The sequence below is a fragment of the Pleurodeles waltl genome, chromosome 10 (assembly GCF_031143425.1).
Source record: "Pleurodeles waltl isolate 20211129_DDA chromosome 10, aPleWal1.hap1.20221129, whole genome shotgun sequence".
Lineage (NCBI taxonomy): Eukaryota > Metazoa > Chordata > Amphibia > Caudata > Salamandridae > Pleurodeles > Pleurodeles waltl.
This window is the reverse complement of record NC_090449.1, coordinates 572247493-572264964: the sequence shown is the minus strand read 5'-3', so window position 1 is coordinate 572264964 and position 17472 is coordinate 572247493. Positions and strand designations below refer to the sequence as shown.

Sequence of the window (17472 nt, the reverse complement as noted above, 5' to 3'; positions counted from 1 at the left end):
TTTAATACAAATCTTCAAGTATACTTACAGGCAATTTTGGTGTCCTGCCTTTCGACTCCCTTAAAAAACATCTGTTCAGATCACGATGCTCATAATCGATGTAAAAGGCAAATGTATTTACTCCAATCCTCATTGTTACTGCAGGCGCTGTGCTGTCCAGCCAAGGCGAAACCGACTAAGTGTCGCGGGGTTAGACATGCTTCGAGATAGTTTCAGATGAGAGACGCGGGAGAGTTAGGAGTAAACATATAGGAAAGAGTAGAAATTGTGAAACGGAGAGACTGGAGAGTCGTGGGAAAGGCTATGGAAATATGACACAAATTGTATATTTATCCGTCACTGTGCATTATGAAGTTTACCGACTATTAGCCAGTTTTAATCTTTTCAGAAGGGAAAGTTACCACGAATAAGAGGACTCTTTATCCGCCCCAGAAACCAGAAAGCGTCACTGAAAATCATTTGATATGGACTGGTTCATGTGTGGGAGGGGCTAGTTTCGGGAGCCTGGCACGACGGCTTCGTAACAACGCGCGAGGCGGCCATCTTAGAGTGGAATGTGTTTTACGCGAATGCAACTGTCATTTAATTCATTAAAAGGGAAAAGAAAAGCATTCAATTGAAAAAAAAATAAGATTTTTTTATAGAAAGCATACGGGATAACTTTTACGTTTTGGAGACTATGGGGTATACTTTATTCAAGAAGCCAACAGGTTGTTTAAAATGGATTGCGTTGGAATTATACAAATTGTATAAAGGACCTTGCTACTAATTATCATTGGGCTTTATAAATACATCGCTCAGTCATAACGCACACCCTAGTATGTCAGTTTCTCGCACAGAATAAACGGAAAGAACTGCCTTTACAAGATGGGCCTCTTTCAGAAAGGTGTACGTGCAGCGAGTCACCTCTGCTGACGTCATTGAACAGGTTTCACTCTGGTAATCACTGAGAAGAAAAACCTTTTGCAGGAAAGTCAGAAGCAGTAGGCAGCACTGGGAAGTGGTTCCGTTCCATTGAACTGACATCCAAGCAACAGCCCATCAGGTGAGCAATTTTGATACTTCAAATTACTGTTTTATTTGATGTAACGAAATACCATTGAATATCATTGATGCGCAGTAGTATTTCTATATTTATTTGTTTTAAACTTTTTTATAGTGCTTGCAAGAATCACCTGTTACAAGTTGCTTCTGTCTTGACTGTTCAGAAATTGTCAAATAGGGCTGCTGACAGAATACTGTACGCATCATAGCAAATGCAATGCCATTTTATCCTGGAATTCCCAAGGTCAGCTTGGTTTCAAGAACGTTAATAAAGGACCAGGCTACACAGCCTATAACGCACCAACGAGTTGACATTTTGAGAAACCCACCAGGTGGCTGCTTGACAAAAAAACGGGCACACTTAAGTTTATTGACTGAAGCTAGGGTATGCGATATTTTACGGAAGCGGTTTAAAAGGACTCGAGCATTTCAGCTTTTCTATAATGAAAACATTCTACACAAAAAGCAGAGTTAGCGGTCCAAGGACGTTACACGAATGCCTACTACAGCAACGGAAAAGAAGTGCCTCTTGTGACTTGGCTTCATCTGGTAACTTTATGTGCTGAATGCAGAATGTCGTAGGAGAATTCACTCCCAGCCTCTTCTCCTCTGCTTATAAAGGGGATCTGCACCTCATTGGCAGCTTGGACGGTCACTATGACAGCGAGGGTCTGAATTATGCATCCTCCTTGAGGTCACCTTTGGTTGCACTGCCCTATCCTACATCTTATAAGGTCCCCGGCAGCTCCTGCTTTCCTGGTAGCAAAATCCCGCACAAAGTAGAATAGCACCCCAAGGACGCATTCTTCAAAGCGATACATAAAGATACACGTTTGTGGCAAATTTATCTACTTATGTTTCAGTTTGGTCTCCGTTGATTGCTTAAAATGTGGATATTTTTCATAGTTTTCTTACCTTCTCCATACAGCGACATCTGTCATTCAAATTCAAGAATACTTACTGGCAGTGCTTGCAATGGAAAAATAGAAATGCAGGTACTATGTACCAGAGTACCTGCTTGTTTCTGAGAAGTGCCGGTACTCCCCAATTAAAAGTATTACGTTTTTCTTGAGAAGTACAGGTACTCAGTACCGGACAGTACCGGCCCATTTAAAGCACTGCTTCCTGGCGGCCTCTCTCCGAAGTCTTCATTGTGGATGCTCAAATGCAGGCATATATTGGAAGCAGCGGGTTGGTCTCAGCAAAGCAGATAATATAAGTTCAGGATAAAGGGGGTCATCCCGAGGAAGCTTGGACACATGAACTGAACGATACAAAACACCAGCTATATATGCACGTCTTCCGGTACTCTGTTTTCTAAAATATTCAATACCAACGCATACTGGGCTAGATCGACGTATTGTTATGAAATGCATAGTTGCATGCGTGGGGTTCCTTCCTCAGTTTCCCAGTAACTGGAGACTGGTCTCACCTTGTGCTTTAAAGTGACCTGTCACGGTTACCCCTTTCTGCCCCAGCATTCAATCCATAACTGGCCTATCAGGCTTGACCTTTCAGGAAAAGCAGATCCCCTAATTCAGCAACGCATCTTTGCCAGTACAAGGTTGCCTAATCATTTATGCAGACGGCACATAGTCTAGAAATTTGGAACACGACTAGCCATTTGATTGGACTGTTATCATTTTAGACCCCTCTTAATAGCACATATGAAGTACAAAATGGCAAATTCATAGCCTGTCCAATGCCGTATACTCTCAACTACCCCTTATCCCCATGTGACACCATAAGCAACCTATGGCAAGTTAACAAAAAAAAAAATGACGGCTCTCTGGAGCATACATGTGGAACAAGCACAGGCCTCTCCCTAAATCAGGAGATAAGATGAGATCTCCCTCCATAAATCACTTCTGATCCATCGGCCATTGGTTGTTTCACAGTTGTGATCAACGATCGCCTAGAGCAGCAGTTCTTCACTTTTTGATTTTTGTGGACCCCCACTTAATCATTACTGGAACCCGGAGACCCTCCTACAAATCATTACTGGTATCCAGGGATCCGCCCCAGTGAGTAATTACTGGTAGCTGAGGAGATTAAAATAAGCTTTTTCACTAACTTGAACCACAAAACAATACTTTAAAAATACAGCAACAAGCGCTCATCAAATATACAAGTGATGAAATGTTTTATTTAATTCACAAACAAATGTTTAAAAAAAAAAATCTACATTTTAAAGGGAAGGTTGGAGTTTTTCTAAATTCAGTTGAGGCCACCTATCGTCCACACTATACTGTTTGATGCACTTACACTGCTCCCACAAATCAACGTGAGGATACTAACTTAATTTAGTTCTTTCAGTTTACAGCAGGTTTTAACATGTGCATTCGTACATATCGCTTCCTAATTTAGACACATTTTATTAATCTGTTGTTATTTAATTTCCTAAGGAGTCGTGGACTCCCAGGGGTCCCCAGACCATAGATTAAGAACCACTGACCTATAGGGATTCATGTAAAGGTTTAGAGCAACTTAAAAAATGGCTAAATAAGTGGACGCACCTAGGAGCGCAAGGTAGGTAGGGTGAGGTGTGTGGTTTCAGTAGTTTGACCGTTTTTTGTCCATTGCATGCACAACGCATCAACGCTGGCCTTCCTTGGCCAAATGAGTAAAGCGTTCCCCGGGGGAGAGGTCACGACTGTTCGCTGAAACATGAAACTGTAGTTGATCACCTGACGTCTTGAAACAGGCGTATGTGCGTGCTTTCAAGATTTCTTTTCAGAGAACAGCTGTCACCTTTATGTCACGACACAGGAAGAGCTGATGAGTCAGACATTGGTGTGTTTTTAGTCCAAGATAGAGAACACTTCGTCCGTGCTGTATTTACACAAAGTAGTTTATGCAGCTTAGAAAAAGAGTACGATGTTTAATGGTTATTCAGTTTTAGTGCTGACTGTAGGCATGGTCCATTTGTGAGAGAGAACTCTCATCGATCTGGAATTGACATACTTAAAAGTGAAGATTCGGTTCTATCAAATATACTGAAGACATTTTTACGGATAGGAGGAGTTAGAGAAGGTGCATTAAATGGAGATCGCTTTTATCTTAAGTCAAAATAATCGGTTGTTCATTCTGTTGAGAATTTAGGTGATATAGAAATCTTTTCATATGTGTTCCAGCTTCTGGATAAACAAGTAAGGAGCATTATCTTACAACGTACAGACTTGTGGTCCTTGGCTCTCTATTAGTGCCTCCCCACTTGGGTCTGTAAGTGGCTGCCACCCAAATATTTGCCTTGTTTTTAGGAGGAAGTGCCCAGCACTGAACAGGTTGTGTGACACGATCTTCTTTCCCAGCCACTTCCAGTCTTGCTACATCTTGGAGGCAGGTGCAGCCAGAGCAAAACACCATTTTGCTAAATGAGGAAGAGGATCATGGAAAATGCCTTTGCTACCCTATTCCTGCATGCCACCTCTGCTCCACACCCTAGCTTCTAATCAGTGCACCTCCACATCTTTGCCTGTGTGCACAAGGAGCTAATCTGCGCATGCTTCAATATCGTTGGAGTACATTACCTATTCCTCTCAGCATGACATTGAGCAGTAGTCCATGAAGTCATTGTGTTAGTAAAAGTTGTACATTTCCTCCTCATGATTTTAGTGTTGTATGTTTTTGAGAGAGATGGTTGTGCTGGTGCTCTGTATATGTTCTGTGTGACAGCTATATGCAGAGGCCAAAATGGTTGGCTCTGGCAAACTTGTTTATATCTAAAGTTAAAACTCAACCTGCAGGAATTCCTGAGTTATATAATTACCTGTAGAAAGGATGCAAATGTGGAAAGGTGGTTCGAAGCATGTACACATGGGCATTTTAAGAAGCAGTAATAGGTAGGGGGAGGTTGCAGCCACCTTACAAACAAAGTGAAAATATATGGTTCTTGAAGACTCCCTTCCATCGCATTTTAATTTTTATGTACAGTTTTATGTGCCTTCTTAGCAATGGATCTAGTTTACATTAGGTTGTATAGGCCCGTCTCTAGGGGGCACTTGGTGGTCCTTGTGAAGTGTATGTAACACAGTGACGTTAGCTGACAATGTAGGCTTTCCGGCCATTTGCAAGATGAGTGGCTAAACCGGAGCTCCTGCCCAGGGTGTGCAGAATGAGCAGGCTGCAGTTGGTGCTTTTGATTTAGGGGAAATACATTTTCTGGGAGACCATAGTATCTACATGTGGGACTAGTTGTAAGGAAGATAAACAGGTTTGTTTACTTATTTTTTCATTTATTTTTGTTTATAAAACAATGCAGAGCACCATCCACTGAAAGAAAAGGGTGAGGCTAGACGATGGGGTAGCTTGGGAAAGAGACCTGCAGTTTCTCCCTGCAAGATAAATTCCACCCAGGTTTAGATGAGAAAACAGCATATTTCTGGTTCCTCTAAAAGGAAGGCGTGATAAAATGTTAGTGTGCTGTAACACTAACAATTTATTTCAGCAGTTCTATGCCTTTCATCTAGATGTTCCAACATGCCCATAATATTCCTTCTTCAGACTGAAATATCAAATGGCTTCTAAGAAAATTGTATTCAAAACATGTTTACTCATTTTTATGTTTAGCAGCTGCCTGCCTATGTTTATTTACTTTCCAAACAACATATGGTTGATAACTGAGGAAAACAACAATGGGGCTTTCAATATCTTATTTCGCTTCATCATGTTAGATGTCTTTGCATATATCCACACATTTTCAGTACCCTCCTACAACTCCAGTCCAAGATTCCAAGAACACCTCTTGCCATGCTACTCAGTTGAAAAACAAATATGTTACCTTTTTATTCGCCTGGGTTAACAGCCAAATGGAGAAGACAAAAATACAACTTGGCAAGGATGACAACCCTATAACCAAAGCAAATTCTAAAAAGCCATGTAGATTAAAAAAGGTAGTGAAGATCAGCACCATGTCGCCACCCATAACTCACTATCTCTAGTCGATGGGAAAGGGCAGGTGGAGGGTATAAATAAATTTGGGCAATGTTGTTTTGTTTTATTTGATGCCAATTTTATTTTTTGCAGAGAACCCTGTTTACTCTTGGTAAGATGACGTCCTTCCATCACCATCTGCATAGTGATATATATTTGATTATATAGTATCCATAAATAGTGAGGCCAAACTACCCCCCTCCCCCTTTTTTTTTTTTAAACAAAATCACCAAATATCAGCCGAAGCAGGGGTATCCAACATTATCTGTAATAAGAGTTCCTTAGGTTAAATGAAAATCAATAAGATATACCAATAGCATTAGAGTTTTAATAGTTACAAAATCAGACGACATCACATAGTGACCATATGCAAGATTACTAGCCGTTGGCACTTCAGTGCATAAGGCAGGGTTTCGAGCAATAATGTAAGAAAATGCTTTGTCAATTTCGAATGTCTGAATATGTGTGGGTAAAACATAAGAGCCATGGCAGCAATGCACCCAGCACCAAGTTAATCATATTAGTAATACATTCCCCTAATGCTGCATGAAGTATCAGATTTGAATATATTTTAAAATTCAACCTTTTTTTTTCTCCAAACATCACCCTATGACTTCTGAAAAGGCACATTTTCATTTTGAATACACACTTCGATATACATAGATTAATTAAACTAATCAAAAACTTCTAATTTATTACCTGGGCTGTACACAGGAGAGCTATTTGCAGGTAGCTGGAGAGCTCCCCGTAGCTCACAAGCTCCTTGTTGGAAAAGCAGGATCTAAAGAGAAATTTTCATTAAAAATGTAAAACCTCCTTCAGTGTAGCTGCTTTCAGAGCTGTACAGGTCTCCTTGTCATTTCAAAGAATAAAATGTGTGTGACGTCTGTTACACGCCAATGTGTGAATCAGGAACTCAAAAAAGTTACAAACATATATCTGGGAAGATGTAGTAAAGGCTAATAGTGTTTAAAAATTGTTCAGTTGGCGAGTTTTTCTAGGTTATAATATAAGCATGTTGTAAATTATTGGTCGGGAAATGGACTTTCATAAATTACCTTAGCACCCATATCAAATCAAGCAACACAAGAATGAAATATCCTAGTTTTTAGTGGTTCCTGACAACCTAGCTAAATTTGTATTTTTGTGACTAAATCCCTTTGCAACCTCTCCATGCAGCCAAGATGACATCGACCACAGAGAGTGTTCTTCCCACCTATGAAGAAGCCGACTCCCAAACATCAAAATTCATGAGAAAATCCAAAGAGTCTCCGTTTGTTCCAATTGGTAAGTTTTAGTTTCTGTTTCTCCCTTCCGTTTCAAAATGCTGAACCTCACCAGAAGAAATGGTTTTCACTCGTGAGGGTGGAAATACTTACACCTTTAGTCCCTTGGACACGCTTACAGTTCAGTAAAGGTGCTGTGAATCATGTGTACATGTCTTGAACTGAGAACACTGAACAGCATGCACCAAGGAAAAACTCCAGTTTGATGCAAGAGGAAGAAATCCCCATATTACATACAGTGAAGGATAATGCAACGTATCACTGTGCAAATTCAACCCACTTATTTTCAAAGTTGCATGTACAGAAATAATACGGAAGGTTTTTTTAACGATGTAATGGTAAATGCACTTCCTTGTTAGGGCAGCTGTAGAAAAGCTTCAAACAATTTCATAATCTTTTTATGAGCAATTATTTACCCTTCCTTTTTACACAATTGCATTACTGAATAAGGAGTGAGTTACGAAACCTTGCATTGCCGTTTTCAATGGTGCATTGTTGCAGTGTTTCTAAATGAAAACACTTACTTTGGGGAGGGGTACTTCATGCTCCTATATATAGAAAAGCTATGCATGGTTTACTGGTGGATTTAAATTGTACCCAAGAATAAAAAAAAAAACATATTTTTGACTACTTGTTATAACTACTTGCCAAATTAAGAGGGTCAGACGAAGGTCGCTCCACCATAAGAGAAAGTCTATATGGTTTCTCCTAAGACAGTTGATGCATAATGCACTATACATTTATTTTGCCATTGACTACTTATCCTAATCAGTGGTTATAGTAACCAGTTGCTCACCATTTTGCGAGCACAGATTTGGGAGTGCTGCGGTGAGCGATGCAGAGCAGTCCTGTTTAATGTTCTCCCTGTTAGCACATCATGTACCGATTAGCACGCGTAGCCTCCCTTGATAAGGTTGAGCTCTTTATCAGCAGTACTGACTCTTGTTTGACTCGTTAAGGCTTTGCATCGGATGTTTAACAAAGGTGTCTGTCTGATAGATGATCCCAGATGGAAGGGATGTGTTGAAAAAGATCTGTAAAACAATTGTGGTTTATAAGCAGTTATCTGGTCATCATTAGTGGAAAGTGATGAAGCAAACAGTTGTTTTCTTCAACAGTGGAACTATTTAAATGTGAGCTGAGAGAGCCCAAAATGTCATTACTTCATTAGATTTGTAGCTTTTACATACTAAATGTGTTTTTAGCTCCAACTAAAGATACAACCTTATGGCAGAATAGCTCCAATCCACCCTACCCACTTACAGTTTACTCTAGATTATGATAAGGTAGGGAACTTATGGTCTTTTTTTTTCTTCCAACTTCTTTTTTTAGGGATGGCCGGATTCGCTGCAGTTGTAGCCTTTGGCCTGTATAAATTGAAGAGCCGAGGGAATACTAAAATGTCTGTCCACCTGATTCATATGCGTGTGGGAGCCCAGGGCTTTGTTGTGGGAGCAATGACATGCGGTAGGTATTTGTGAATGTAGCATCACGGTTCTTATTTACTTAGGTAACATTTGGGGAGAGCAGCAGTTTTGTTCTTGACTTTTAAATATGGTCCTGCAACTCCATTTAGTTTTATGTCCAGTAAATGTTTGTTTGGATAGGCACCTAGAAATGTGGGTGCTCCTTGGCTATTAGAATTTCCTGGCATCACGTGTGCCCAGTTCCACTTACATGCACGGGTAGTGAGATTTGCACTGAACGAAGATGAAACCTTTGTGCCAAACTGTATAAATTCAGCTGTGGTGTGTTGCCGTTTCTCTCCTGTCTGGAAACCCTTTTAGGTAGGGGAGTCTCTAAAGCAGAAGAACTTGTCATGTAGTTTGCCTGCATCCTGGCTTTGCTTCCGTAGTGACTGCCTATTACCAGCTTTCATCATAGTTGCTTATTATTCTCTGAAGAGTTTGCATCAAAGCAGAGAAAAGAGACATACACATTATTTAAAAATATGAACAGCGTTAGACTATTTTGCATTTTATTGATTATTCTGCAAACAATGATACATAATACACTCTGTCCCTAACCAGATCTGGTGCACGTGGTATTAAGGTGACATGCAATATAACGTTAGCTTCTTGCAGGATTTTATGAGACTACTGCAAAACTAATCATGTAGTGCTTGGGTTTTTGACGTCACCATGAAATATTTTCTGGAAAACCAATAGCTATATAATTGCTCTCCATTATATGTACTGTATGTAAATTATCGCTTGAGGTATAGCGTGAACATCCTGCATGGCTGCAGTTCTTTTGGCCCAAAATTCAACACCGCTGCAGTAGAGCCCCTCGCTTATAATTTAAACAGCTCTTGCTAGGTAGAATGTCATCAGAGAATCGACACCAATTTAAAATATATATATTTTTAATTATTTTTAAACCAATGTCTCACGAGCCAAGGGTAATTGTTGCAAACTGTGTGCTTTCTTTAAATGTGTATCTTATTGCGGGCTTTGGATAGACTAATAAAGTACATTTTCTGTTTGAGATTATCTGTCGTTTCCACAGCTTAAAGTTGGCACCGCTTTTAAAACAATACAATGGGATGTACTTAAATTGTCTTACAGCTTATGCTCATTTATTTTCTTCTTCTTTCCAGGTGTTCTCTACTCCATGTACCGGGAATACTGGGCTAAGCCTAAGGAGTAGATTCATCGCCTGAGGAAATTATTGCTGACTGATGTCACACCATAGTGTTAGACCTCACACTGAGGCGACCTGTCTTTCACAACCTTAACGTAATAGTGATTTTACTGTTAACATGGAAACTACTTTTGTTTTGTGTGCCTTCACTAAAAAGTGTTTCCAGTTCTAGTTAGGATTGTAAATCTAATGTAATTTTTTTGTTTTAAAACATGGCGTTTGTGTCTTTGTGGCCTACTGTATTTCTCTCACAACTCCTTCACTCACTTTGTGAAGTCATACTTACGTATTTGCTCTGGCATTATGATCCTTCTTAAATATCTTTTGGTGGCTAAATTGTAGGCTGTTGTGTTGCACATCTTGTAACAAACAGGAATTCTCTTAAACCGAGTATATTGCATTTGCCGTGGAAAAGCGAGTAGATATATTTTTTTAATAGGAATCCAGTCAATTAAATTATTATTATTTAATGTCTAGCTTTTTGTAACACTTGCTTGGTCCCTATTCAGAAAATTGAATTACATTCCATAAACGCCGGTTTGCACTTTTCCATAGGGTATATTTATAAAATAAAACCTTTTCACCAGTACTAGAAATGGATGTTTTATTTTTGGAAGGCCTCATAAAATCCTTCAAATGCTAGTAGACCGGCAGGTCTAGTAACATAGATAATATAATCGACCTAACTGTAATGCTGTTGACCCGTAAACTGGTTTCAAATTATGTAATGTGGGCAAATATTTTAATTCACCAAGCCTCCATTTTCTTTTTTATCACATATGATGGTACTTTTAAATATGTTAGTGCAACACGTCTGCCGTACAAAAAAACTACGGTTTAATAGACTAAATGTTTGTTCCAGATGCAAATCTAGCCGCATATAGGATACACTTAACCCTTGACTTTAATCTTAGTTATGGCCACTGGAATTATGCGATTGTGTGGCTGCTGCGATTTTTACATAATGATAGATTTGTCACACAAACCAATATCTGCTGACTAATCTACAGATAAAAAAAAAAAGGTTTCTAGTTCAAACTGTTCAAAAGTTACTGTCTTGCTGCACAGTGAAAGGCCCTTGCAAAGCTGAACAGCTCATCTTTCTGTTGCTAATTGCTATATTTGGGTGTTAAATTGGTACTAATTGGTGCACACAATGCCCAGTTGTGTTACCAAGTTTTAGAATTACAAAATAACGAAGTAATATAATTGCAAAATGTGCTGCAAAATTCCCTTTTCTTGCCACATAATTTAGACCTCTACTTCTGCATAATTCCAGTGGCCCTGGTTCATTAACAGCATTTCCAACGGGGCGAGGCAAGATTGTTTCTCTAATCATGGTTCAAAACTATCCCTTTTAATGAATATGTAACTAAAGCATGAAGTTGTAGTGTGCTGCCATTTCCAGTCTGCACACTTTACATTGAAATAGCCACAAAATTTCCAAGTGAAATGCAGTTTTACTGATAAAACTATATTGTTTACGAACAGTAATGTTTGGAAATCTAGTTTCTGTAAATATTTGTCATTTGGACATCACCAAGTAAAGTGTTATGATTTGTTTTATTTCTCTTTAAATTGTTGCTTTACACTTCTGAATCACAGAAAGTGCATTTGTAATTCCTGAGATATTTTGAAGTTTTTGCACTATTTTATTTACAAGCTATTTAAATGTTATGTTATAAAAAAAAAATGGCACCCGAAAGCCTTTTGTTTCACGAGTATCAGAACGCTCACTTCACAAAATAGTCTAACTGCAATAAGAGAAAAAAAGTAAACACAATTTTTCAGGATAAGACAAGCAGCACTTAGTAAGAAGACAAACTGACATGTGTCCTCTTATCCTTGAACAGACAAGAAATGTTTCAGGATAAAACCAGATTTAAAGATTTATTGCTTATTCGTTTCTGAATGGACAGAACACCTGTTCCTTTCCAGCTCAAGTTCACTCGCCAGAAAGGACCAGTAGTAAAAATCGCTAAACCTGATAAAATCTCACTCACCATAGCGAGTGGTCAAGTAGATTTTTTCGAGGCCTGTTTGGACATTTCTCATGTGCTCTCTGTGGCAGACTTGCCCATGGTCCCAATTGCGAATGGATCGTAGGGCATAATAGATATGGCAACTTATGGCATATTTGCAGCTGGTTTTCCGGTCACTATGGGCTTCTTTTAAATGAAAGATGGATGCAGTGCTCATCAGTTAAAAAAAAGAGGTGCTCACTAAATTGTAGCAAGTAATTTCAAGACAACTGGCAGTAATGAACGTGGATCTTGCTTCTAGTTCTTTTGCCAATGGGGCTATAACTGAAGGTGCTCGGTGTCACCACTGAAGTTGGACACTGCAACAGGTAAGATTCTACAGTAATGTAAATAAGAATTCAGAGTAACGGCTTAACTGCATGTGTTATTGTAAACCGCGCCAAAGGAATACAGAAACAAAGTATGAAAATCACTTTTCTATCCTCTACACTAAGTTGATTCCTTAAATATTTGTAACCTCCTAAAAATGAAACCTAAATGAATCATCAAAAGACGTACTGCTTTATCAAAAAGCTACAATCGGTACTTGGGCTGCCAGATTCGAGCTCAACAAAGGGGTCATTTCTGTGATACATTAAACATAATTGGACAATCAAGAGTGCTTAGGGTAACGTTGAAACTGATGGAAAAGGTTTTGGGAGCTCGAGAGGATTCTAATTGGCAGCAGTCATTAAAGCGGCTCACGGAGATGACACAAAACGCTAGTGTCAGACTACTCCAGATTAAATTATTATAGTGTACATTTCCCTGGAGTGTAAGCGCAAGCCATAAGCCAATGTCGTGGGTGCTGCGATGAAGATGCTATACAATTTCGTGCCATTTGGCAATTTCCTAATATCCTGAGCGGGTGGGGTGGCTTCAGAGTTTTTTTTTTTTCCACGGTAGTTTGGCTGGCCATGAATTTTTTGTAAAATAGCCTTATGGGTGATCTCGGCAAACAAACCCAGTTTGTTCATATACCTGGGCATTGTTTAGCCCGTAGAAACGTAGGACAGAAACAAAGTACAACAATTGGGAACATAAGAGTATGGACTAAACAAAGCAGTTCACAATAGTATGTGATATTCACAGAAATTTAAAAAAAATGTTTTGTTGTTTTTTTGGTTGGGTTTCTGGACTCGGGCCTGCACGATGCAGCTCACACTGGCCTGGAGTATTGCTAGTCAAAAAGGAGGGTGCCAGTTGACAGGCTTGAGGTGAGGTTTCTTCCACGTATACCTGTGTGTGCTTTTCTTGGCAAACAGGTGCAATTGGGTCAGTGCTGAGTACAGCATGGCGGATGGAAGGGGGAGAGGATGTGGCTGCTAATTTACTTTTGTTGTTAATACTAAAAACTCTATAGGATGTTTCATAAAGTTTTGCAGATTCCTCAATGTCAGCACCAAGGAGTTCCAGGACTCGGGGGTTGTCGGAGTCATTTGCTGTGCTCTATGATAATTTTACCTTGCCTCTACCACAGCTCAGTGGTATAAAAAAGTGAACGTGGTCCAACTCACTTAATTTAAATACAGGAACGCACTTAAATAAAAAAAAAATCTTTGTCCAAAATGTTAGTTCCACAGAACTTTAAACACTGTATTTTAACTGATTTTGCAATGCTGACAGCCTTTTTTTTACCCTTCAACTGGTGACTGATTTCCTACTTCTTCCTTAACGGGACTCTGCAACAAACTAAGCACAGACTTTTTTTTCATGATCTCCTCGGTTTAACAATGCTAGCATGAAACATAAACAATTGTTCCCGAATTAGAACATTCGCCGAAAACAGTATAGCAAATGCTTTAGCCTGTACGGATGGCCACTTCCCAGAGAAATTACTTTCGATATTAATAAGCAACTGCAAGTAAAGCACGCAGGCTTTGGCATAGCGTGCTTTACTGCGAATAAAGGAAAACTGTTGGATGGGTATTAGAATAAAACGGTGCACAAAGCTTATTTACCAAGTGTTTCAGTTGCCGTGTATTCATTCATAAGGCACTGGCCACTGGTGTAATCTCGTAACTTTCTTTAATGCAAAACAATGCTGGGTCTATGTTGGAATACGATCTACTGGCTGGCGATAACAAACAGCGCTCCTGTTGATGCTCCACTCCCAACAGTATCTTCTGTGAATATCCAGCGACTTAACTCTTTTCCGTCCCCATTGGCCCCTGCCAGGATATCTCAGTGCATGCCACAAAAGCCTCATTTAGGATCTTGACAACACCACTGTTCACCAGATGACATTTGGTACACAAAGGGCACGTGTACACCATCCTTGTTAACGTCAATTCACCAAAATGTCAGGAGTAGCGGAAGTGACGTCGCACGCCCATCACACGCTCTTAGTCCTCAAATGTCACTCTCACACGTGCTTAAACACACACACAGACTCACATCTACACACACCCACCTGCAAACACGCACACAACATACATTTAAAATCAATTTTATAAATATGAGCTGCCACTGTGTTCCAGGCACTGACTTTGCCTCTCTCTGAGGCCAGGGGTCGCAAAGGCAGTCTAACGGGACCCAAGACTATGGATAGGGTAGATGCTACTCATTGACAATTAAGCTTCTGCTTTTCCAACCGATGCTCCTCACTCAAGCACTGAGTTCAAGTACTCTGAGCACCAGTGCTTGAAATGGAAAAATAAAAGTGCAGGTACTCTGTATCAGAGTACCTGCTTGTTTCTGAGAAGTGCAGGTACTCTCCAATAAAAAGTGTTACTTTTTTCTTACGTGCAGGTATTCTCCCTGTCAAAATAAAAAATCGTCGGTACTCAGTAGCGGCCCGTTTAAAGCACTGCTGAGCACTAATGAAGACATGCCACTTGGGTGTTAAGAGCTAAGCAATACCCTTCCATGCCACTCTTCACTACTGGCACCAGTGTTATACTGGAGGATTGAAGAGCGGCCCTCTTACACAATGTGTCCACGGGGCGATAAACTGATCGCTGGGTGTCTACGCAATAAGCAAAATAACTTTGATTCTTTATTTTTATGACCGCAAAGTGCAATTTGAAAGTAAAAACGTTTACTGCATTTGGTGTTATCTGCAGAAATGTGGGCGACACAAAGTGTTTATTTTCATTCCTTGGGTTAATTACAAATCGGTGTGTGGTGTGCTGTACAGAGTTAAAGGCAAGTATGCAACCAACGAGTGACAGAAGATGCTGTTGGAGCAGGTGTACTGTTGCTGCGCTGTGAGGCAGCATTCTTTAAGGTGTGTTAACTCTCCTAAACTGAAGCAGTCCTGATGGGTACACTGATATAAACTGTTTCTATTATGTAAACATTGTGGATTCCAGTAGAGTTTATTGTATTTTTTTAACTCACTTTTTTCAGATTTTCATCTGCATGCTTTTCATTTTTACAAGTATTTGTCCTGTTACAATCATCTAACATATAGATGAAGAGAGCCGGGTTGTCCAAATAGATTTTATATAATCTGTTGGTTAAACATATTTCCTTCTCTGGTCTGAATGTTTTATGAGGCAGTAGACGCGGTGTCCAGAACTATAATGAAAGTCCCAAAACCTGGTGCCTGCCAAGTTTTGTTCTATGAATGCAGTTTTTGCAGAGATACAGATTATTGGCTTACCCTTCTGTAGGAAAGTACCATCTTGCCTGGCATGTTACCCCCATTTTTACTTGTATGTATGTTTGTCTTTGCCTGTGTGACTGGGATCCTGCTAGCCAGGATCCCAGCGCTCATAAAGTGTGCCCTGTATGTGTTCCATGTGTGGTGCCTAACTGTATCACTGAGGCTCTGCTAACCAGAACCTCAGTGTTTATGCTCTCTCTGCTTTTAAAATTGTCACTGCAGGCTAGTGACTAATTTTACCAATTCTGATTGGCACACTGTGTAGGAGCCTGGCCTGGCTTGTAGTGGGTACCAGAGGTACTTTCACCTTGTGCCAGGTGCAGTTATCCCTTATTAGTGTAGAAGAGGTGTTTCTAGCAGCTTAGACTGACAGAAGGTAGCTATGGCAAAGCAGCTTAGGCTGAACTAGGAGACATATAAAGCTCCTACTATACCACTTATATCATATGCACAATATCATAAGAAAACACAATACACAGAGTTACTAAAAATAAAGGTACTTTATTTTTATGACAATATGCCAAAAGTATCTCAGTGAGTATCCTCAGTAAGAAGATAATATATATACACACAAGTTATATGTACACAAACCAAAATCAGGTAAGTAATAGCAAGAAAAGTAATGCAAACAGTGTAGAATCACAATAGGAGCACATAGGTATAGGGGCAACACAAACCATATACTCCAAAAGTGGAATGCGAACCACGAATGGACCCCAGACCTATGTGAGTTTGTAGAGGGTCACTGGGACTGTAAGAAAACAGTGAGGGTTAGAAAAATACCCCACCCCAAGATCCTGAAAAGTAGGAGTAAAGTGCACCAACTACTCCCAGAGAGCACAGAAGTCGTGATAGGGGGATTCTGCAGGAAGAACACACACCAGCAGTGCACTGACAACGGATTTCCGGACCTGAGTACCTGTAAGACAAAGGGACCAAGTCCAATAGTCGTGACAGTGTCGTGAGGGGGCAGGAGCCCAGAAAATGCCAGCTGAAGGTGTAAGGAAGTTGCCACCGGTTGGAAGAAGCTTGGAGTTCTGCAAGAAAGAAGAGTACTAGGAACTTCTCCTTTGGAAGACAGATGTCCCACGTCGCGATGAAGCTTGCAGAGGTGTTCCCACGCAGAAAGATCGCAAACAAGCCTTGCTAGCTGCAAGGGTCGCGGTAAAGGTTTTTGGGTGCTGCTGTGGGCAAGGAGGGACCAGGATGTCGCCTTTTGGAGGAGGAGACAGAGGGGGCGCTCGGCAACTCAGAGAGCCCTCACAGAAGCAGGCAGCACCTGCAGAAGTACCCCAACAGGCACTTAGAAGAAAAGTGAACCGGAGTCCACGCGAAGTCACAAAAGGGAGTCCCACGACGCCGGAGGACAACTCAGAAGGTTGTGCACTGCAGGACGGAGTGCTGGGGATCCAGGCTTGGCTGTGCATGAAGGAAATCCTGGAAGAGTGCACAGGAGCTGGAGCATCTGCAAATCACGCGGTACACAGCTTTGCAGTCTAGCGTGGTGAGGCAAGGACTCACCTGCACCAAACTTGGACTGAAGAGTCACTGGACTGTGGGAGTCACTTGGACAGAGTTGCTGTGTTCCAGGGACCACGCTTGTCAGGATGAGAGGGGACCCAGAGGACCAGTGTTGCAGTCTTTTGGTGCCTGCGTTAGCAGGGGGAAGATTCCGTTGACCCCCGGGAGATTTCTTCGGAGCTTCTGGTGCAGGGTGAAAGCAGGCTACCCCCACAACATGAACCACCTGGAAACAGTCGAGAAAGCCATCAGGATTAGGCGCTACAATGTTGCTGGTAGTCGTCTTGCTACTTTGTTGCGGTTTTGCAGGTGTCCTGAGCAGTCAGCGGTCGATCCTTTGGTAGAAGGTGAAGAGGGAGATGCATAAGAACTCTGGTGAGCTCTTGCATTCGTTATCTAAAGAATTCCCCAAAGC

At 40.7% G+C, this 17472-nt stretch overlaps 1 protein-coding gene across 1 annotated transcript; it reads left to right on the top strand.

Moving 5' to 3' along the window:
• Nucleotides 1-505: 505 nt before the first annotated feature.
• HIGD1A (HIG1 hypoxia inducible domain family member 1A) lies at nt 506-10494 on the top strand. Its single transcript, XM_069211022.1, has 4 exons — nt 506-1045; nt 7156-7263; nt 8595-8729; nt 9862-10494. The coding sequence occupies exons 2-4, from the start codon at nt 7161-7163 to the stop codon at nt 9909-9911; spliced, it is 288 nt and encodes a 95-aa protein (XP_069067123.1). The 5' UTR covers nt 506-1045; nt 7156-7160; the 3' UTR covers nt 9912-10494.
• The last annotated feature ends 6978 nt before the right edge of the window (nt 10495-17472 follow it).